This window comes from Platalea leucorodia (assembly GCF_965183815.1).
Source record: "Platalea leucorodia genome assembly, chromosome: 14".
NCBI lineage: Eukaryota > Metazoa > Chordata > Aves > Pelecaniformes > Threskiornithidae > Platalea > Platalea leucorodia.
The window spans coordinates 14,103,425-14,126,927 of record NC_138836.1 but is presented as its reverse complement, the minus strand read 5'-3'; the positions used below and the strand labels follow the sequence as shown (position 1 = coordinate 14,126,927).

The window sequence follows — 23,503 nt, the reverse complement described above, 5'->3', positions numbered from 1 at the left end:
GAGGATCCATTCCATAACTTTACCGGGGATTGAAGTAAGACTGATGGGCCTATAATTACCCAGATCCTCCCGTGAGCCCTTCATGTAGATAGGGGTAACATTTGCCTTCCTCCAGTCCTCTGGGACATTCCCCAATCTTCACGACTTCTTGAAGATTACAGAGTGGCCCCACAATGACATCAGCTAGATCTCTCAGCACTCTTGGGTGGATGGTGTCAGGGCCCATCAATTTGTAGGGGTCAAGCTCCTGTAATAATTCACATACTAACTCCTTCACTGATGGTGGGTCTATGTTTGGATCCTCCTGGATTTTTGTTCCCAACATCTGGGATCCAACAGTGTTGGTAAAGACAGGGGTGAAGAAAGTGTTGAGAACCTCTGCCTTTTCAGCATTGTTGGTGACTGATTTGCCTCTACTGTTTAACAGTGGGCCTAAGTTTTCCTTCTGTTTCTGCTTGCAACTGACATACCAGAAGAACCCTTTCTTGTTATTTTTGACATCTCTGGCCAGTTCCAATTCAAGTTGAGCTTTTGCCTTTCTAACTGCATCTCTGCACACTCTGGCAATGCCCTTGTAGTTCTCAGTGGACAACCTTCCACTTCTCTGTCTCTGGTAGGCATCTCTTTTGGTTTTAAGCAGACCCAGGAGCTCATGATTGAGCCAAGGGGGCCTCTTGCTCTGCTTACTTCCCTTTCTTTTATAGGGGGTAAACTGGTTTTGTGCTTCCAAGAGAGCATTCTTGAAGAACTCCCAGCACTCACTGGCTCCTTTATCCTCCATGGAATGCAGACATCCTTTTCCCAGATGAGTATTTTCTCTATTATCCTACAGAGACTGTTTTGACATTTTTCATTGTAGATAATTATTTTTTATTCCTGAAGACATAGCAGGACATTTTCAACAGGAATGGTTGATTTGGCTTCTCCAATTATCTTATTTCCAGGTGGAATATGACACAATCCGAAGAAGGTCTCTGGTTCAAATCCCTTCAGACTGCGGAAGGACAAGTGCTCTAAGTACTAGGTTATGACAGAGAAAGTGGCACCTATTTCACCTTGTTTTCAAAGAGGTGACCATGGATTCTCTGATATATGCTGATATCTACAAAGAATGAAAACCCACGTTTTGAGTGAGGCCAACCTAGGCAAAGTTTTCTGAATTATCCTGGAGAATACATAGGAGCTAAGTGGCTGCCTGACCCGCTTAGAAGATTCATCAGACTTTTGGGAACAGAATATAAACAGTGGATGACTATATGAGGTAGCTGGTTGTGCTGCCCTTGGAATGTTGGTTTGCACATCACTTTCATGAACCAAAGTTAAAAGTAGATCTCATTTTAGGTTTAAATGTCCCCTATGTTTCAAAGTGCCTTGAAGGACTGAAGAAGTTTAACCTGAAAAAAGATCTTCTTGCAAATAAGACACATGATTTAATAGAATAATCAATGATTAGACTGGATTACTGGAAGATGCAATACATTCTTATTCTTTGGACAGAAGCTTTGAGTTAAAATCTATTGTTTTCCTAAAGCAGAATTTGTAAGGGATAATTACATTCTGTTGCAAAGAAATAATGATTTTCTCCCTTAAGGAAGTCTTAGATGAAATTCTGTGGTGAGAATGAAGCAGAATATCTGATTAGATCACTTTAACAGTGGCTGAAACACTTTCAAAATACCTGAAACAAGACTTTTAATGGAATGAATTTAAGTAAGTAAGGAAAAATGTGAACCTTATAAGAATTCAGGATAATGATTAAAATACAACAGTAAACTTCTCATTATTTCCATGGGAAAATCTCTACAATTTTTATTATCTAGGCATTAATTATCTAGAGATGAAGGACTACGCAGTGATTACAAAATCAAAGTGATAGAATTTCACATTTTGTGCAATTCTCTTTCACTTCGCACCACTGGAGGCATTTACTCTTCACTTTCTGCCTTCTTGCCGATTTCACGGCTCTTTGCTCGGAGCTTGTTGACCTGCGACTCTGCAATGTCAGCCCGCTCCTCGGCTTCCTCCAGCTCGTGCTGGATCTTGCGAAACTTTGTGAGATTGACATTGGCCAGCTCCTCCTGGGGATAGGAAGACAGATAAAATAGATTTTAAAATGTTTAATAATGTTTCTACTGTAACACCGCACTGGACATGCTGTAGTATTTTGCCTTTACGTAATGAAAAAAAACCAAAAAGACTGTGAATTAGTATGTAATTCTCTCTAATACTTCTAGGGAGAATCCAAAGAAATAGCTTAAATGATAAATGTTTAGATGGTTAATAAGCGATACCAGGAATCCCCTCTGGATATGAATTGCTAATGCACTCTGTAATTTTTGATTGATTATATATAATTACAGTTACTTCCATTAAATCATTTTCCATTTATTTACTGCTATAAAATTATGTATTAGAATTTTTGAAGTTAATTTTTTTTTTTCTGCTAGGCAGAAATATGAAATAAAGAAAGTGAAAGAAAGCAGATGTGGGAGTTTCTTGTAGAAGTTAAGCCTGTGTGGCTGTCTACTCCCACAATGTTGACCTGAACCTTCACTGCTTTTCCCAGTGATGCAATAATGCTCACAGAAAATGTATTCGACACCCATCTAGACCCCTGAGCTGTTCAGCCAGAACAACTGCTCAGCTGTGCATTCCTGAGTGCACAGTGAGAAAAAAAGTTAAGGGTTCGAACATAGCTACGCAGAGGAAAACACCAACACAGAATTCCACCTCCACCTGCATGGAGACTGACTCTGCACACTAATACTTACAGCCTCCTCAGCTTGCCTCTTGTACGATTTCACTTTCATTTGAAGCTTGTCCACCAGGTCCTGGAGCCTGAGAACGTTCTTCCTGTCTTCTTCAGACTAAAGAGAAGGACAAGAAATAGAAGCACCTCTTTGCCCCTCCTCTTTAAGTGCCCTCTATATGAAACAGATTATAGACCATTGCTCTCCGGTAAGACAGAGGTGATGATAAGCTGGATCTTCCTAACATGACCAGAAAGATAATTTCTTCTGATGTTCTCAGTCTTCTCCCTTTTAACTGTGTGACTCAGGACAGAAAGAAATCCCTAAGGGTTACATTTTGGTTTCCTGCAAGAAGGGTATGTCAGCCCGCAGAGGCCTCCTGCCTTACCTGGTAGGTCAGCTCCTTCACCCTCCTCTCGTACTTGCGCACACCCTTCACGGCTTCAGCACTATGCTTCTGCTCGGCATCAACCTCCCCTTCCAGCTCCCGCACCTGCAATGAGAAGACCCATCTTTGGAGCTTCCCTGGTATCTCTCCAAGGGACATGGCTCACTCATGCACAAGTAGCAGCCCTACGCACTCTGGCTTCCAGCTTCTGGATTTGCTTCTTGCCTCCTTTCAGTGCCAACTGCTCAGCCTCATCCAGACGGTGCTGCAGGTCCTTCACCGTCTGGTCCAGGTTCTTCTTCATCCTCTCCAGGTGGGCGCTGGTGTCCTGCTCCTTCTTCAGCTCTTCGGCCATCATGGCTGCCTGATGAGAGCAAAGGGTCAAAGCCATTTTCGAGCTGGAGACATTTTGGGGAAGAATACACCCACCATCAGCAGTGAAAGGAGCTTCCAACTCACATCTGTGATGGCCTTCTTGGCCTTCTCTTCAGCATTGCGGGCTTCCTGGACTGTTTCTTCCATTTCACCCTGAATTTGGGCAATGTCTGTTTCCAGCTTCTTCTTGATGTTGATCAAGCTGGTGTTCTGTTGAGAAGCATCAGAGGTTTCTTTTTGTTAGCTCATTTTTTCAAATCAAGAACGTTACAGGATTTGACATCATTGCAGACATAATTATGTGAAAAATCAATACCACAGATTTTTCTGTAAAATTTCTTATCACTGGGGAACGATGCTTTGCTTTTTCTACAACAATTAATTTTATTAATTTGAAAAAGAGTACTTAGAAATATAATCTGTGCCACATCTCATCCACACAGGCTGGCACAGGAAACTAACAAAAATAGAGTGAGGGAAGTGAATGAAATGCATTCTCTTCAACATAATTAGGGAAGAGTAATCCACTCTCATCAACTGAAAAGAGGAAAATTTGTAATCTAGATAGGATGGATTCCTTCCAGAATCTTTTCAGCTTTTGAAACCAAACACTTTCCGTAGATTTCAGCACTTGACTGCTGGATAACTGTTATGACATGTAGCTCTTGTCAAAGTCTGCTTGACCTGGGCTACATCAGGAGTTCATCTCCACTTTTTTGCTAGAGTGGACAAGCACATTTTGAAGGAATATGAGGATTCCATAGTGCTACATTTCAACTGAGCAAAGAATGAATGTTGCTGTAGTCTCAGAGTTTCAGTCCCTGACTACTCACATGGCAGATCATTTGGCATGTGTGACTGAAAAATCTGATCCCTGTGACTAAGTATCTTTGCTCTGGAGATTAGGTTAAGATGCATGAGAAGAAGCATCGGTTTCATTGAATGCAAGCTGGGAACACAGCCATTGTACACACTGTTTCAGCAAAGATCTCTTTTAGTATCATGATGATTACTTCAGACAAGAAAGCTCTTGTCTTCGAAGTTTAGCCTGCAATGGTAACTGGAATTAAGCATACGAGCATTCTCCTACTTACCAAGAGTGCCATTTCTCACCAAGTGACCTCACCTGGGTATGGAGCAGCTGCACTCGCTCACTTGTATCCATCAGTTCCTGCTCAGCCACCTTTCTACACCTCTCTGTTTGTTCTAGCGCTGCCCGTAGCTCCTCAATTTCAGCCTGCAATAGGTTTGCTCTGCGCTCCACCATGGCCACCTGCTCCTTCAGGTCCTCCTGTGTCCTTAGAGCATCGTCCAAGTGTAGCTGGGTATCCTGTAGAGCCGTTGAAAGAAATTATAAGCAGATTCAAAGCTGTTTGGCACTGAAAATATCAGCTAAGATATTTCTCTGTAGCAACTTTTGTTTAATGGACCTTGAGCACTCCCTGTGTGTTTCTCAGGTTCTTTTGTGCCTCTGCAGCCTGGCGGTTGGCATGGCTCAGCTGGATCTCCATTTCATTCAGATCTCCCTCCATCTTCTTCTTCAGCCGCAGGGCTTCATTCCTGCTCCTGATCTCAGCGTCCAGGGTGCTCTGCATGGACTCCACAATTCTGAGGTGGTTTCTCTTCATCTGGTCGATCTCCTCATCTTTCTCTGCTATCTTCCTGTCAATCTCAGACTTCACCTGGTTGAGCTCAAGCTGGAGGCGCAGGATCTTCCCCTCTTCGTGTTCCAGGGAGGCCTGGACAAGAATAAATTAGAATACTTTTTATGTGACAAGTGTTGAACCTGAAGCTCTGAGTAAAAAGGAGTGCCATGTTTAGATAATATCTCTACACTTTAATACAAACACTGTTTTCCTGTTGTGTGTGGGAATGACTTCACAACACCTAACAATGAGATAGAGATCCAAGTGGTGTAAGAGAGCAATAAATAATTCTGTGTACCTCAGCTTCCTCCAGGGAGGCTTGGAGTTCAGATTTCTCCTGCTCCATCTGCTTCTTGACTTTCTCCAGCTCATGAATCGCCTTTCCTCCCTCGGCAATCTGCTCCGTGAGGTCAGAAATCTCCTCTGTGGGAACAAAGACCAAGTGCATGGTCAGGCACAGAGCAGAATGGGAAGGGCCCTGCCACACCAAGGGGACAGGCAGCTTTGCAGACCTGCAGGCACAGACCCATGTGGAGCGGTGGGTAGTGGTGCAGAGTGAGAAAGCCCTGCCAGGAGCAGAGGCCCAGGGACTTACGCTGCAAGTTCTTGTTCTCACGCTTCAGCGTTTCCAGGTGGTCCAAGGACTCCTCATAGGCATTCTTCATCTTAAACAGCTCCGTGCTGAGGGAGCGAGACTCCTTCTGGGAGGCTTCCAGCTCAGTCTGTGTTTCCTCATACTTCTGCTTCCATTCTGCCAGGATCTGAAGAGAAACAGGGCATGAGTATGGATGTGGCAATGAGGAGGGGATGCTCTGCCCAGGAGCCCCAGGTCTGGAGCCCAAAAGACCTTGTCAAAGTTCTTCTGCTTCTTATCCAGAGCTGCACAGGCAGCATTCGATCGCTCCACGTCAATCATCAGGTCCTCCACTTCGTTCTGCAGCCTCTGCTTTGTCTTTTCCAGGGAGGCACATTTGGCATTGACAGCTTCAACGTGTTCCTCTGCATCCTGCAGGCGCTGTGCCAGCTTCTTCCTGGGAGGTGAAAAGCACGGGTCCAGGTGAGGAAGCTAATGGGAGCCTGCGGTGTGCAGCCAGTACGTTTTTCACAGGAGCGCACTTAGCCACTTGGTAGTGTGTGATCCCCGTTTACACTGAGGTGTAGGATCTCTCCCAGCCAGCCACTGTATTTCTATGTCTGAATCCTGGGCTACAACAGTTCACTGTCTGCTATTCACACTAGCAGCTCTCTGCTATTTTCCATCTGAAGAGCTTTGCTGCTTCTGCTTTTCCCCAATGCATACCTGCTCTCGGTTATATTTTCTCTCTTCCTGGCACCCCACCCCAAAGCAGAACACCGACTTCTTCCTGACAATATCACACTGGCCTCCTCCAATTTCCATTCTTAGTCTCTGCCAGCCTTCCCCACATTCCCCACGTACTTGGCCTCCTCCAGCTCCTCCGTGCGCTGAATAGCATCCGTCTCGTATTTGGTTCTCCACTGGGCCACTTCGCTGTTGGCCTTGGACAGAGCACGCTGCAGCTCCCCCTTGGCTTCCTGCTCCTCCTCATATTGTTCCCGGAGCAAGTCACAGTCGTGGCGAGCAGACTGCAGGGCGTGGGCCAGGGCGTTCTTGGCCTGGGTGAAAAATAGTACTGTGACAATGAATGGAAGTATGCTGGGAAATCTCCCATGTTGATGGACACTGGATTATTCTGCTGTGAGAATGATGGCAAGCTACTGAATGAGAAAGGAAGAGACGGGAATTTGCAAAAGAATTAATGGATAGACTGTTGGGAAGAGGGAGCAAAGCTGATATGGGGAGACTTGCACTGCATTACCTAAGTATTTTTGTCCTCCCTCTCATCTTGTTGATTCTGTAATTTCATATGTATCTGAAGTTCCTCCTAGACAGGAGGAATCCAATGGATAAGACGGGCTATGGAAAGCCTTCTCACCTTTATCTCTTCCTCTAGGTGCCTTTTGAGTTCCTCAATCTGTTGGGTAAATGTCTGCTTGCCTCTTGACAGCTGAGAAATCAGAGCATCCTTCTCTTCCACCTGGCGTGAATATTCACCTGGGAGAGTTCAGATGAGTAAAAGACTTTTTATGACTTACTTAAAAGTATTAACCTTGATAATTAAGTGTGCATAAAAATATATTGAGTTAAACAAAATTTTATTTCTTTCATGGAATCTTAATCACCGATATCTATCTATAACTCTTAGTATGCCAATGTATTTATCTTAGAGGCAAGAAACGAGATACATCATGCCCCCTTGTCCAATATCTGAGTAGTCTTACTGTATGTTTGCACTCAGTCCAGTGGTCACTTCAAGCCTCGAGCTTACAGAATGAGTACTGTCTGTTGTATGTGCTCAAGTATATCTCTGTCCTCTCCTGAATGCCTCCTGGGAAGCAGGAGGATGAAGTCTATGTTATGAGATAGATTAATTCTTCTTTGAAGCTCCAGTCATAGAACCATAGAACAGTCTAGGTTGGAAGGGACCTTGAAAGGTCATCTTGTCCAAGCTTTCATGGGAAAGGGAGCCTAGATGAGATTATCTAGCATCCTGGCCAGTTATATCTTGAAAACCTCCACTGATGGGGACTCTACCACACACCTGGATAGGTTGTTCCAGTGACTGGTTGTTCCAGTTCCTTAAACATGTTATTGGTCCTGCTCCAGGATGTCTGTATCTCTCTGATACTGGGGAGCCTAGCACAGGACACAGCACTCCAAGTGTGGCCTCACCTGTTCTGAGTAGCAGGAAGGAACACCCTATTTTAACCTGCTGGTAACACTTCTCCCAATGCAGCTCGGGATTTTGTTGGCCTTCTTTGCCACAAGAGCACATTTCTGTTTCATGTTCAACTTAGTTTCCATCAAGACCCCCAGGAGTTTTTGACCTTTTTCTTAAAGCCTTTTTTTTTTAAAGTTATATACAGTGTTCTCTTAAAAACCACAAATGTCTTACCAGATTCTGTTTGTAGCCGAGCTCTCTGAGCACTAATGTCATTAATTGTGCGCTGTTGTTCCTCCTCCTTTGTCTTAATCTCACTGAGTTGATCTTCTAGGGAGCGACACATCTTCTCCAGATTTGCCTATTTGCATGAAGAATGGAACGAAAGATGATTGGTAGTTCAATACATAATAACAGAGAATCTGAAGTCTTACGAAGGGCAAAGAAAGAAGCCAATGATTTAGAAGTAAAGTCAAACTGTCTTAGTTAACTAATATATATTTCTATGAAATTTGCATCCCTAATTCCAACATTTGTATAATTGGTTAATGTACACTCCATTTTTACAATAGATAAAAAGGATGATAGGACACTGTAACACGAGGAATTATTTTGAATTTCTGTTTGGCTCTTAGAGATTATGTCATTGAAGTATTTAAGGGAGGAAAGGAATAATAGGAATAAAAAGGAAAGGGTAAGGTAGGAGTAATTTTTATTTTAGAAGAAAGTAAAAAAATGATAAGGTCAGTGGCTTTCATTTCACTATCATAACATTCTGAATCAAGCAATGAGACCCTGTAGTTCCTTAGGCTAGGTACTTCAGGTGAGGCTTTTTAGCTCTCACCCAAAGGATACAATACAAAAATATTATTATACTAATACTGAAATATATAAACTCAAATTCAAGCTATAAAGTGCAACTATTTACTTTAAAGTATGACTAACTTAAATTTCCATGTTAAAATATAAATACTTGATTATGTTTGAATTAATACAAAGAAATATTTCAGTACCTTGGCTTTGGAGACAGACTCCATGTTACTGGCCAAGTCGTCAATCTCCATCTTCAGCTCACTCTTCTCCTTCTCCAGCTTCTGCTTCACTCGTTGCAGGCTGTCGATCTGCTCCCCAAGCTCAGCTGTGCTGTCCGCATGCTTCTTCCGCAGGGCGGCAGCCGTGGCTTCGTGCTGCAGCGTGGCCTCTTCGAGGTCACGGCGCATCTTCTGAAACTCTGCCTCACGCTTCTTGTTCATCTCGATCTGAGCTGCGGTAGCCCCTCCTGCTTCTTCCAGGCGCTCGCTGATCTCCTCTAGCTCCCTCGAGAGGTCAGCCCGATGCTTCTCTGCTTTTGCCCGAGAGGCACGTTCAGCCTCAATTTCCTCCTCCAGTTCCTCAATGCGAGCCTGGGGAACATTAGGGACCCTTCACACCCGTGCCCTCCTCCTACCTGATGTCTTTCTGAAGGGCAGAAGAGAAGGATCAGAGACTTGCCTGCAGCTCCTTGATCTTCTTCTGTAATTGCATGCCCAGGGCTTGCTCATCCTCGATTTTGCTCTGGATCTGGCTGATTTCAAAGTCTTTCCTTTGGGCAAAGCAAACTGTGTTAGAGCTCAAAGGAAGAAGACAAGGGCACCAGCCCAGCACTCAGGTGCCCCACAGCCGCACTTACTTCTTCAGTTTCTCATCCAGCTGCTGCTTATCATTTTCCAGATCCATTATGGATTCCTGGGCCAGCTTCAGGTCTCCTTCGAGTTTCCTCTTAGCTCTCTCAAGGTCCATGCGCAGTTTCTTCTCTTGCTCCAGGGACCCTTCCAGCTACAAAGAACAAGACCATCAGTGCTCTGCCAGCCAGGTCGAACTCCATACCTGGACTTATTCTTGCTCTCTGCCTGTGTGCTTACATCGTCCACTTGCTGCTCCAGCTTGGTCTTGGCTTTGGTCAGCGTATTGACTTTGTCTTCTTCTGCCTGCAGGTCGTCCAGTGTCTGCTGATGGGCCTCTTGGAGGGCTTTCTTCTCTTTTGTCAGCTTGGCAATGGTCTCGTCCAGGGCTGCCATCTCCTCTGTGAGGTTTTTCACCTTTGAAAAGAAGGCAGCAAGTGTAAATAAAGGAAGTAGATACACAAGTCCTCGAACAGCGCAGTGCTCTTTTCTGGACTGTGACTGGCAGGTTCTGCCTCATTACCTTGTTCTCGGTGGCATGTTTTTCCTTCTCAACCTTGGCCAGCGTTAACTCAAGGTCGTCAATATCTTTCTTCAGCTCCGAACATTCATCCTCCAGTTTTCTCTTCTTGGCTGTCAGCTCAGCATTCATCTCTTCTTCATCTTCTGCTCTCTCTGTCAGCTCCTTAATTTTGGCTTCCAGCTGGATTTTGGTTTTGATGAGCTGGTCACATCTTTCCTCAGCATCAGCCAAACCATCCGCTTCCTACACATGATTCATTTAAATAAAATAATTTTCAAGTAATTATTTTTTCTTACTGATTTTCAGACAAGAAATTCTTATTTTCAAAGCAGCTTTACAATGTCCTTTGTAGTTAAAACTCATTATTATAAGAGTATCTATTTGTTTTGGACTGTCTCCAGCCCAGAAAATAAAGGAATATATTATCCCACTATAAATAAAGGCTCTTAGCATTTTTTTTTTAAACTCTTTAACTGCTCATGTAACTCCAACATTATTTGGAAGACAGAGCCTGAAATCAGATATGGCAGTATCTCCCTTGTATCTTTTCATTGTTTTACTTGGGTTGCATTTGACTGGACTGGAAACTGGCATAGGGTTCTACTGAATAGCACCATGTAGGCAGATTGTTTAGCATACAGTGTTTAAAACCTGAATGCTAAAAACTCCAACATTCAGCTGAGAAAATCTTGTTACAGCTCTCCCCAAAAGATTTACTGAGCATGAATTTAATTTTTAGTTTTGGTAAAATTTTATGTTAAGATCAGGGTTTCAAAGGCATTAGTTGAATCGAGCATGTTTCCAGCCCTTGTGGTCAAGAAGAACAGTTTGGAAGGGAGAGTGGTGTTTCCCAGGGCAGTGTCAATTACCTGAATGCATTCTAAGATGAAAGTTAGTAAGAAGTAATCTTTATTTTCTGCATACTGCTTGTTCTTTTCTGCTTTGTTCTAGTAAAGAACAACGATACCATCTAGGCAGAAGACTCTTTACAGCTCAGCAAGATATCTAGGTTGGGGTTTGTCTCATGTGGATTTACATATCTGCCATGATATCAAGATACAGTCCATTCAACCAAAAAAATTTACATTTTTGGATGAATTGTATCGTACTCTAAAAGGATGAGCTTCTTGTTGCTGAAGATGAAGAGAACCTGAGGCTACTAGCTCAGATGTAGACTTAGACTGTAGACATCAAAATGGGGTCAGCTGAATCCTAATCCTTGCAGGTAAAGACAGTTTTAAGGGGATGGTTGTTGCTACCTTTTTATTTCCAGGGAAAAAGGGGAGGACTCCACTTTCATCACTGTTTCTCCTGAGGAGACAGGGACCATAAATGCTAGAGAAATGCCTGACACTCTCAGCCCCTCCTACTGGACCTGAATCCATTTGTGATTCTCCAAATAAAAGGTGTTAATAGGCCCTCCAGACAACCTTCATTGATCAGATGATAACATATCAAAATTATATAGTATATAAAGTTTTATAAAGACATGATAATTGCTGCTGTAAGTTGCCATGTATGATTTAAAATGTCATACTGTAAACTATAGTATTTACTAACTAGAAACTGATTACTTCTCTCCTGATTTAAAAGTGTAAGGAACCAGCTGCAATAATTCATTGCAAATTTATCAATATTTGTAGATTTCAGCTTAGCTCTTCTATGTGGTTTTCCCTCCTATTTTATAAAATGCGTGTATTTTTTGAAAATAAATACTGTTTTGGGACAACGTGTCTGTTACTGAGACATTTAGGATCATTTTACACCAGACATTACAAGCCAAGAACATTAGCAATACTCACAGCCTGCACTTGGAGCTGCAGATCGTTTTTCTCCTGCAGCAAAGAAACCATTTTCTCCTCCAGCTCCTTCCTCTTTGCCTCAGACTTTGCAAGCTCTTCCTTGGTTTTCTCAAACTCTTCCTTCATGTTGGCCATCTCCTTCTCAGATTCTGCACTCTTCAGCAAGGGCTTTATTTTGAAGAACAGCTTCATCCAGGGCCAGTGCTTGACATTCATGAATGCACGAACATTGTACTGGATACAGAAGATGGACTCTCTGAAAGGTAATAAAAAACATATTGTGTATTTTTAAATTTATAATACATATTTAATTGTATATATTGATATATATATAAAACGAAGTTCCACATATAATACTTTATAGTTATAGTTCTATATACCTGTGTATATAAAATATTTATTATATATTATTAAATATATATTTGTTATTAAATTTTAGTATATTTAATATATATTAAAAATATATCTCTCTGAAGGGAACTCCCTAGTGTGATGTAGATTGTCAACCTGTATGGACAGTTTTGAAGTCCAGATATTTGGCTCACTTTCATGGCCAAAGAAAAGGAACACCTCCAGAAGCTGACTTGGTCCCTTTCATGAAAGTTATCCAAGGGAAGACGATACTTGTCTTGTGCTAGAAGTATGTGTTTCTCACCTTTTATTATAGTGGTGACCTAAAATAATTAGCTTCGACTAGATAGCTGGCTTCTGGACATACATATAATGTAGCCATTTACTAAATTTAGCAAAAATTAGTACAAAGGGTGATATAAGTTAAAAACGACAATTTTTTTCCTAAATTGGGAATATACAGCTTCATCTACTGCCAGGGTGTAATTCCAAACCCATCCATATTGGTAAACTGAATTAATGAGAAATAAATGAGATTTGGCAAGAAGCAGCTTATTTTCAGTTTTGTTCATGTCATTGGTATCTGATGAGGCCCAGCAGGCCAAATAAGTGTAAGTATCTACCTCCTCTCCATCATTTTTTTGAACTCCACTCTCATCAAGTAACCCCTGCACATGGCTTGTGTGCGGGTGATGAGCTGTGCCAGCTTCTCATCTCTCATCTCCTCCAGGAGTCCCAGCAGCCCAGCTTTGAAGAACACCTTGAGAAAGAGAATGTTGCAGTACATAATTGTCAGGTATTGCAAGCACAGTACATCAGCCAAGCAGCATTTGTACCTTGGTGTGACCAAATTTGTACTGGGTGTGGTCCACATCGATGGATCCAAGGAGCTTCTCAGAAGCCTTCTTGCTGTCAATGAACTGTCCCTCTGGGATGGCACTTGCATTAAGCACCTTGTACCTACGGGAGGAAGTAGAATATGAAGGAGGTCAGATTTCTGAAATCTCAATCAAACCGATGGATGCCATTGTTAAGATTCTCTGAAGGTGGATCAAGAGTGGAAGACAGTTGCGTAAGTCTGAACTCTGTTTCATAACTTAGAAATCACATTTTCATGGGTAAATATGTTCTTAGGAAAAACCTTGCACTTTTCTTAGTCCAGAAATTCTTGGCGCAAAATGGATACTGATTTCCACGGGTAACTGCTGACATATTTCACATGCCCTTTTATCTAATGCCTTATCTCCAAATGAGAACTTTATGTGCAAGAACAAAATATGTGGAGAGAAGAAGCAATTCTTTGTCCAAAATAGTGGCAGTACATACTGTCTGAGTATTTTCCAGCTGATATAGAACAAGAAGCAAGTTAGTCTAGAATATCTTGTAGTTTCTTTATTCATATTTCTGTGCTGATGGCTGCAAGTCGTCTTATTTTGCTACCCAGGAGTTAACTAAGTCTAAGCTAGTCAACTTCATTTCTGGATAGTTAATTAAAAAATGCTTTATCTCATACCAGAATATGAATCAAGGATGGGAATAAATGATTGCCCTTTGAAAATGCCTGTTCTTCTAGTTAGCTATAGAAAGAAACTGGATGACTAACTTGGACAATTGACTTTTTTATGCCTAAAGGTAGGTACAATGAACCCGTGCCATAACTCCCATAGTAGTCAAAACAATTAGGAAATGCAAGTTATTCAGCATTGGTGAATATGGTGGAGGGTGGATGACATGGAATCTGACCTCTGTTTGAAGTCTGCATAGAGTATTCTGCTGGGGAATCCTTTCCTGCAAATTCTAATCCCTTCCAGCACGCCATTACACCGCAGCTGATGCAGCACCAGCTCATGTTCCATGGCACCTAATAAATGACATAATGAACTGGTGCTTCATTGTACTGCACAGAGAAAAACAGATTTATCACATCTTTGAACTTTAACAACTTACCAGGCGTTTTTGTTTCATTAGGAATAAGGCATCGCACAAAATGGGGGTGTGTGCTTCGCAGATTGCTCATCAGCTTGTTTAAATTTTCCTTAAGAGCAAGAGCAAAGACTTGGGTTTAAAAATGTCACTTTTACACAATCTCAATACTAGATGGAGTGAAAACACTGCAATAAAACCATGATCAGTATTTTTTTTTAAAGAACTTTTGGGTAGTTCTGAAAGAATACTTCCAAGGATTCAGTGAGAATCCTTTATTAAGAAGTACGTGCCTTTATCCTTTCTGAACATAAAGAGTTTGTATATTAGATCAATCTAAAGTTTTTCTGAACTGAATTTTCTATGTTTTTTTCACAATGCAGTAAAATTTATAATGATTATTCTACAGTACCCGGAAAAGAGCCGAGACGGTCTGGAAAGAAGAACCCTTCTTCTTGCCGCCCTTCTTGCCACCACCACTACTCTCTAAACAAAAACATTTTTTAAAAAAAGAAATGAACAACAAAAGCATGCAGTTAGAATCTGAAGAATTTTGTATGTTCATCTTAAAAAAATAGAAAATGTAATAATATGATCAAAATTTGCAAATGCATACAGTGTTTAAAGTTACAATGGGACACTTGACTTTTTCAGATGATAGCAGAATGAAATCTAATGACTTCAAGCTGAAGTTAAGAAAATGCAAAAAGGAAATAAAATGTAACTTTTTGCATAGTAAGATATTTAACGAATTAGATAAATCACTAGTGAATATACCAAATGCAGTCTTTATGTACCTCTACATCTAAGGGTATGAATAAATTTAGCAGCATGTCGATACATTTGATTGTATTTCCCAAAGTATTTGGGAATGCCCCAGACTGCAGAAGTCTGGTTTGTCAGCTAGCCTGTGTTAATGTTGTTGTACAGCTGTCTGGTCGTACAACCTACAGATCTATTAAGGTCTCTACGGAAATGTAACATCTTTTATTAGTCTGAGTGACTGAGTTCCAAAGAGTAGATGAGGTTTTGGGTTTTCAATTCTTGAAAAGTAAACATTATTGCAAAATTTCTTTTCTGTAAATTATAGTAGAACTGATTGCAAAGAAATCACCTGCTTCTGCCCCACCAACAGAGGCAAAGAGTAAGGCCAGTGTCTTCAGGGATGATTTCTGGTACAGCCCCACAACAGTTTCATTCAAGGGATCCTTATTCTTCTCAAGCCAGCCAGTGATATTGTAGTCCACCGTGCCAGCATAGTGCACCAGGGAGAAGTGGGCCTCAGCCTTGCCTTTTCCAGGTTTAGGCTTCTGGAAGTTGTTGGACTTGCCCAGATGCTGGTCGTAGAGCTTGTTCTTGAAAGAGGTGTCAGTTGCCTTGGGGAACATGCACTCCTCTTCCAGGATGGAGAAAATGCCCATGGGCTGGAAGAAATAGCAACACATGAAGAAAGAAAGTGTAGAAAGAAATAGAGACAATGTATATGGGAGAGGAATGGAAGATAAAAATTATGCAAAAAGCCCTCCTCAGATTGGGTAATCTTATGTTTTTCAAGAAAGGGCATTTTATTAGTGGATATGCCATCAGTTATATGAGAACAAGCTCACCCATAAGTTTCAGGGTTGTGATGTAATAAAGATCGAGCATGTAGAAATTCACTATGTGCATGTTAGTTGAAGATGGAAAGCAAAATGAATGAAATTAGTATCAGTCAGATGTAAGGAAAAGTTTACACTTCCTAAATGTTTTTTCTTTGAAACAAGATCGGAAATTTCTTAAAACATATTAAAATAGTGTATTTACTCACTCAGCATGCATTAAAAAAATACACGCAGTTGAGTATGAACTCCAGAACAGTGACTAGGACTGAAATTTCTGCCCCATGTAAATCATATGTACTATGCGACAGAATCCCACAGGCAGTGAAGTCACAGACAGGTGAAAATGTATATGAAATGCTTGGAGCCTAGAAAAAAATCACTTTATGTGCTGCATTAAGTATGAGCGCCACGCATCAGACTGGTCTAATTTGAGCATAGAAGATTCCTTTTATGTTTTACATCTGGAAAAATATTAAGTGTGTAGGGCCCAAGAACCTTCTCAATCAGCTCAATGCAGGCAGCCAGGTCCATCCCAAAGTCAATGAATTCCCATTCAATTCCTTCCTTCTTGTACTCCTCCTGCTCCAGCACAAACATGTGGTGGTTGAAGAACTGTTGCAGTTTCTCGTTGGTGAAGTTGATGCAAAGTTGCTCCAGGCTGTTGAACTGCAGAATGAAAACAAATTTACTTACTTGTGAAGTTCAGTTCCAGGAACACTTTCCATCTTCCAATAGGTTATATTTTCAACCCATTAAGGTCTCCATGATTGGACAAGTGACTGGCATATTCAATCCTCTAATATATCTACCCTTTCAGGCCCTGGCACTGTGTCAACTTATTCCTGAGCTCTGAAAAGAGTTGTGGAGCTTAGTCCAAGTCCAGCTTTTCATCTACTTGAATTTGTCTACACTATCAGTCTATTCCCAAGCATTCAGAGGGAATCTGGCTTCAGCATTAACAAAATCTTCCTTCAAGATGGCATATTTTAACTTCCTCAAAAATCTGCCTCTGCTATTACCCATCAGTTGTTCAACATTTTCATATCAGTTTTCAATGAAATTTTCAATTCTGCTTGCAACAAGAGACATCTATAAAAACCTCCAGGCCTTGTGGGCTAATACATACTGCGAGAACCAGAAGAGTGCCATTCCTACAGGAATGTGAGGATTATCCAATAAACAAAAATATTCCGTAATTTAAAAAAAACCAAACCCTGAACTATTCCAGTTTCTTAATGCCCCTTCCAGGAAACTTGTATGAAGATCCTTCTCTTACATCAAAGATCTCAAAGCCAGCAATGTCCAGGACACCAATGAAGTACTGTCTGGGCTGCTTTGTATCCAGCTGCTGGTTGATGCGAACAACCATCCACAGGAACATCTTCTCAAAGACAGCCTTTGCCAGGGCACCCACTGAATTGTATACCTGAAGAAAAATAAAAGTCACCATCCAGGGCAAAACAGGAAGATCAAACTTTTTAATTCATGTCATTTCTTTTCTATCATCACTTGTTTCTTACCTGCTGCACAGTTTGACCCTTGGTCACATATTCATTCCCAACCTTGACTCGGGGGTAGCAGAGGGCTTTGAGCAGATCTGCTGAGTTCAGACCCATCAGGTAGGCAGCCTTATCAGCAACTAAGAAAACAAGCATACAGCAGGATCAAATATTGGCTCTCCAGTAGACATATCTTGTAGCAACTCAGAATCATTTCTGCAGAAGCCACATATACTTTAAGTCACATACTTTAAAATACTGTAAATTGTGTGGATTTACTGATATTTTTCCCATTTAATTTAGATGATTTGTAAATGTAAAGATTCTTTGAAATGCCTTATAATGAACATGCAAATTTTGAAACAAATGACTAGACAGAAAAAAGGGCAAAGGGACATGAAAATGGCAGGTCAAACACGTCACAATTTCTGAACTGTGGAAGAAAAGGAAACTGGTTGATATTGAAATACACTGTACTGAAAACTGTAGTCAGTGAAACTCAACTGTCATTAGAGAGAGAGATAGATTAGTGAAGTATTATGCCAAAAGTATGAATAGGATATCTCATACAACTTTAATAGTGGGACCACATTCTCCCTAAGGATAAATATCACACACGTAGGTCTTTTCCAGCTCCCATTTTCTCTGGATCTAGGCTTTTAAGTACAAGATTTAGAGGACTGGATATACTCTGTCATCACTTTACATTTTGCTGCCTGTCTCTTCTCACAGTGAAGATGAGAGTGGGCACCAGTACTATTTAAAGAGTCCTTTAATGTGAGAAGACCAAGCCTCATTATAGAATGTATATATATACACAGATGCTAATTTTGAGCTGCTTCTATTGTAAGTGTTATTTACAATTAAGTATTTAATGTACATTTATCACTAGACAGAGTAAGGTATGAAACAAGAACAAAATTGGAACTCACTTTTTATTTCACTTTTGTAGAATTATTTTTAATAATTAAATAGTCATCTAATTCTATTATACTCTTCTATAACCCTTTTCTTTGGTTATATTCATGCAATGATTACAGATATTACTTGGAGCTTATGCTGCTATTGCTTGGAGCATTTATGCTGGCTATTTTTTCTTCACCTATTCTTAGTTCATTTTCAATTTTGAATGAAAAATCAGTTTAGAGACATTTAGGTAGGCAGAATTCTCAATAATAAATGCTGAAAAAGAAAAGGGAAAGATAAGCTTGGGATGATGATCAGGTTGCAGACAATTGCAGATCCTCTCAGAAGCAAATACAGTGCAACTTGTTTCAGTGACTTGTGGTAGGGTAACTTTAAAGATATAATACTCAAGAGAGCACAGTGCATAAGTGCCAATTATGTCTTTCTGAACTACAGCTAAGCATATGAGATAAAGGGCTGTTTTTAGAAGTGCATCTTCAAACAAAAAGTTTGGCATTTTACCTTCTGCTATTGCTTTTACTACTGAATTCAAACTCTGCCAGCAGGCACAGTATACAAAATGATTTCTTCAAGAATGCTTATATAATTCATATGAAATCATGATAAAAAAGTATAGCAGATTGCTGCATGAATATTGGACGTGATCTAACAGTCTGAAATTGTGTCAAGAGATATTTAGGCTAGAAATTAGGGAAAAATTTCCAAGGAGTAAGGGTAATGAAATACTGGAATAGATTGCATGTTTTCCTCAATGTTTTCAAAAGCAGATAAAGAAAGAAAGATTGCAGAGTAAATGGAGTCCATAGAAGGTGAAGAAGATGAACGGCCACAGTCCTCTCCCAGCTTTATGAGCAAACAAAACTAGCAAAATAAAAGATGACTTTGCAACACTGAGAAATTTGTTCACAGATTCAGACTAATCCTCAGAAGAGGATTACAGTGCCTGTGCAACAGAACTGATTTCAAGGTAATCATTGTTACGTGCACTGCTCCAAATGTTTCCAAGATTTGGTCAGCAAAATACCATCACTTAAGTAAAGTTACAGCTATTATTTGTACCTTATTCTGCTACTACAATTCATCATTATCAGCTTCATTGCTATTGTATTCCTTGCAGTCATCTTCATTTATGTCTTAACTTTCCTAAAAAACCTCGAAACCACACACACAAAAACAACTCAAGAAAAAAAAACCTTAATAGCACATGTTTATGATATATGCAAATAACTCTGGTTTCATAGAAATACTTCCATGAACTTTTAAAGGAATGCACCTTTGAACAATTCTAGGCACAGCAAACGCAAGAAACGTATCTTAGATGTCTGTTATTCAAACAGAAGTCCTGGAGACATGCTGAGACTCTACAGAAAATGTAGAACATAGGAGCGACAGCTGCAGTATTAACTGATGTTCATTTTAACCCCCCACGTAAAATGAAGTAGCGCAATGCTCTCAGTTCAGCCATTGTGAGCTGTCTCCAGAATACTGGCTTTGAAGCAGAGCAGCTTCAGGAGTCTGGCTTCTTGTCACCTGGAAACAATACCCTTAGGAGATGACTACAGCTGATGGTAAATAATAGCAGCTACCTGGGTACATAAACTGAAGTCAGTGAGCAGAGTGGCTCTCAGTTGTGGGCCAGGTCTGGGAAGCTGCCATTCAGTATAGCAGTAAAGGCTGCTTTTCTTCTGCCTGACTCCTACTGGCAGTAGGAGTCAAAGCCAAAGGAAGGGTGCTTTAGGATTCACTGGACCTTATACTTGGCATGGTTCCAAATAACCTGCCCCCTCCACTGAGTTGTGTTCTTCCAGCAAAAAGTGCTCTGGTTAGGACATGCTTCTATTCTACAATACTAGCGTCTGGGGAAACGCGCAGGCTGAGTCAGTGGTTCTGAGCCGGAATTACCACCTGTATTAGTGAGCGTTGCGGTATATACTATGCTCCGGCATATATCGTGCTGGTACCTTCTGTGCCGTCTGGCTCTGCCTGCTCCTCACGCTGCTTCTGCTTGAACTTCAGGTTCCCGTAGTGCATGACAGCCCCTGTCAGCTTGTAAATGGCTGTCTTCTCCTCAGGAGTGAAGCCCAGGATGTCAATGGCACTCTAACAAAAGAATTATTAGAGTAAGCACCATGCCTGTTAAAGGTCAGAGTCTGCCTAAGAAAACGTCTGTGCGTTACTTACGTCCGTGGCCATCAGCTCTTCCTGGTCGTTAATGCTGGGAACTGTGATCTCACCTTGACTCACATACTGATAGTCATACGGGTTGGTGGTGATCAGTAACATCTCTGAAAAGAAGGACGAAACACATACAGATCAAATGTAATTGGCATGTGAAGGAGTTAAGTGTTGTTCGTGACCTTTGTCTGGAGAAGTTAGTGATCTTTCCTACCAATCAGCTCTGGCTTCTTGTTGGACATGATCTGATAAAATATGTGGTAGCTTCTTTCTGCCTTGAGCTGGAAAGTGACTCTGGACTTCTCCAGCAGATCTGGCAAGGATGGTAAGACACAGTTAGCACAAGCACTGAGGAAGTCTGGAGGGAAAGGGATCGGGCCAGGAGGGCCACTTACATGTTTCAATGTCAGCAGAAGCCAGTTTTCCCGTGGCACCAAAGTGGATTCTGATGAATTTACCCTGAAAGAAATGGAAAAGTTAATCGAGCTCTATTTTACCAATCCTGACTGCAGGAATATTCGAATCAGTGTGCTGATAGGAAAAAAGTAATTTTGTCCCAGGCAACAACTTACAAAGCGTGAGGAGTTGTCGTTCCTCACTGTCTTGGCATTACCAAAAGCCTCCAGCAGTGGGTTGGCACTGATGATTTGATCCTCAAGTGTCCCCTAAAATGGAAATCTTATTGTCACGATACAGCTCATAAATAAATGAGACAGCTGCACGTTCCTACCCCTAGGAGCTCACCTGCATTTTGCCTGCCGGCTGCTGCTCTTCCTTCTTCTTATCCCCACTCGCTGCAATTGTTGCAAAGTACTGGATGACACGCTTTGTGTTCACAGTCTTCCCTGCACCGGATTCTCCGCTGTCAAACCAAAGAGAGAGGCAGAGAGCGTGTGGTCAGGCAGGAGGTCCCCTGGCACCCGACAGCCCCGCAGGGACCCGAGCAGGGAGTGTACATACGTGATCAGGATCGACTGGTTCTCGCGATCTGTGAAAGGGTCAGAATGAAAGGTAGTGTTAGCAGTTGTCTGGAGTAACGCTAAGCTGAATGAGAAGTAAAGCTGTAAATGGAAGTTGGGGCTTCTCCCAAGTCCAAGAACAATAGTCCAAGTAGTCCAAGACTACCGGGTTCCCTTCCAGGTCCCAACAGTAGAAAGTATGAGCCAAACCAGATGCATAGAGCTGTCAGAGGCATACGGTCCTCACACAAGCTGCGCACCCACTTGCCCTTCACACAGTTCTCATCAAGAAATCTAATCAAACTGCCTATCTGTCTTCAAAATAGAGGATTAGATGGAATAATAATTTCTCTGTCCCATCAGTGGAAAAAAGTAGCAAACTCAAGGAGTATTGCTGAAGTGCGAGACTGTAGAATTTCGTACCATAGAGTGCAAATAATACACCGTGCTGAGCCCATGCATGCTTCTGGGTCAGTTTCACTTGAAACGAATTCCTGCGTAACGCCATCAAGCTCTCAGTCATACAGCTCTGTGGTGGTTTAGCTGGCTTGTCACATGCTCCACTGAGATCAGCAGGGCTTTTTGGTTTAGATTGCTGTGAGGGGGGTCAAGCACTCACCAGTCAGCATGAACTGATAGGCGTTGTCAGAGATGGAGAAGATGTGTGGAGGGGCCTCCTGGCGCTTCTTGCCTCGGTAGGCCAACACCACCTCCGGGTTGTACACCGGCAGCCACTTGTAGGGGTTGACAGTGACACAGAAGAGACCCGAGTAGGTCTGTAAGGAAGGAGGACAGGATGCTGATTTTGGAGAGCTGAGGAGAGCTGCAGATAAGGCAGAGGTGAATGATGTTCGGGGGAGACCAGGGTAGTGAGAGAAAATAAAGTGGAAGAACCTATCAGAGAATGGGTGAGATATAGCATACGACAAGGAAAGGTAAAAGCGGGAAGGAAGAAGAAGGAGAAGGTGTAGACAGCAAGAGGAAAACACATGCAAGAAAGAAAGAAGAAATAGAAAAATGAGGAGAGAAGTCAGGAAGCTCTTCAGAGAGCCTGAAAGGTGTCTTCAACTCCTCAAAAGCAGGAATTGTCTCCTTCTGCTGGTACTTACGTAGATCATCCAGGCTGCATAACGCTCTTTGAGGTTGTACAGCACAGCGGGTTCATGGAGGTGGGTCATCATAGCCATGTCCTCGATTTTATCATACTTGGGAGGGTTCATGGAGAAGATTTGATCATCCTTCACGGTAAGAGTCTGCCAAAAAAGAGAAAGATACATATTTGCCATCTAAATGTCCACAGCAGGATTAAGTTGTATTCTCAAGCCTTGAATTTTTTTTTTTACTCACTTCTCCACCTTCGGTCTTGACAGTGACCTTTCCTGCTTCTTTGCTCTGGATTGTGCTTTTCACATAGGATTCCTTTGCGTGTACCACGAAGACTGAACTCTTGGCATCAAAAGGCTTGTTCTGGGCCTCGATTCTCTCCTTTTCTGACTTTCGGAGGTAGGGAGCTGCCTCCCCAAAGATGGCCATCTCAGAGTCTGATGACATGGCTGCAGTTTACTAGGGGTAATGCAGCAAGTATCTATGAGGGTAGAAAATCCATTACAATAGCGCATGATGGAAGAAACATTCCTACAGCATAGTCAATTAGATGGTTCTCTGCTGTATGTATCAACTGATTGAATTGACTCTTGTGTTTTCCTGCTAATTCAGAGCTCTGTTCTATAATTTTCTTTCTTTTATTTCTATTTTATGTAGTCATATCTCTAGGCCTACTGGACGACTGCATTTACAGAGGAATCATTTCTGTGGGTTTTTTGTTTTTTTTTTTTTTTTTATTTATTGAATTAACAGGATAAACAGATCCTTTCCAAGGTTCCAATCACTGCATTTTCTAGACATTCCCAATTTTGGAATTGTGAAAACCTTCTCATGTCTTTTTTGTTTAGCACCTTTCAGACTATAAGATTTGTTTACTATAAAAGAGTGGAAGAGGCACAGTACACTGGATATGCAGAGAACTAATATTATGAGCACTTCTCATTAAAGACATTCCCTTGGGATAAAGTAGCCCAAGTTGTCAAATATTTCAGTTATTCCACAGATCCATCTGCTAACAAACAAAGCTGATATTCTCCGCTTTGATCTTCTTCATAACAGAAACCGAGTAATCTTGCAT

The 23,503-nt window shown here is 41.5% G+C and overlaps 1 protein-coding gene across 3 annotated transcripts; it reads right to left on the bottom strand.

The window, feature by feature from the left end:
• Positions 1-1,925: 1,925 nt before the first annotated feature.
• On the bottom strand, positions 1,926-22,872 carry LOC309597218 (myosin-1B; the record flags this gene model as incomplete). Of its 3 annotated transcripts, none has more annotated exons than XM_082326424.1 (38): positions 1,926-2,078; positions 2,772-2,867; positions 3,139-3,243; positions 3,332-3,502; positions 3,598-3,723; positions 4,640-4,843; positions 4,944-5,252; positions 5,458-5,582; positions 5,755-5,920; positions 6,007-6,190; positions 6,598-6,794; positions 7,115-7,233; positions 8,135-8,261; positions 8,914-9,303; positions 9,392-9,482; positions 9,570-9,715; positions 9,802-9,978; positions 10,085-10,327; positions 11,887-12,142; positions 12,861-12,997; positions 13,074-13,197; positions 13,981-14,098; positions 14,185-14,272; positions 14,573-14,646; positions 15,275-15,584; positions 16,257-16,427; positions 17,038-17,187; positions 17,282-17,400; positions 20,149-20,287; positions 20,369-20,472; positions 20,577-20,675; positions 20,758-20,821; positions 20,935-21,027; positions 21,107-21,224; positions 21,323-21,350; positions 21,941-22,097; positions 22,431-22,574; positions 22,669-22,872. In XM_082326424.1, 38 exons carry the CDS (start codon positions 22,870-22,872, stop codon positions 1,926-1,928), a joined length of 5,826 nt encoding a protein of 1,941 aa, XP_082182550.1. The 3 variants fall into 3 exon arrangements, with proteins under 3 accessions (XP_082182550.1, XP_082182552.1, XP_082182551.1); XM_082326426.1 differs by having other exon boundaries at positions 15,290-15,584; XM_082326425.1 differs by having other exon boundaries at positions 21,113-21,224.
• Between the last annotated feature and the right edge of the window lie 631 nt (positions 22,873-23,503).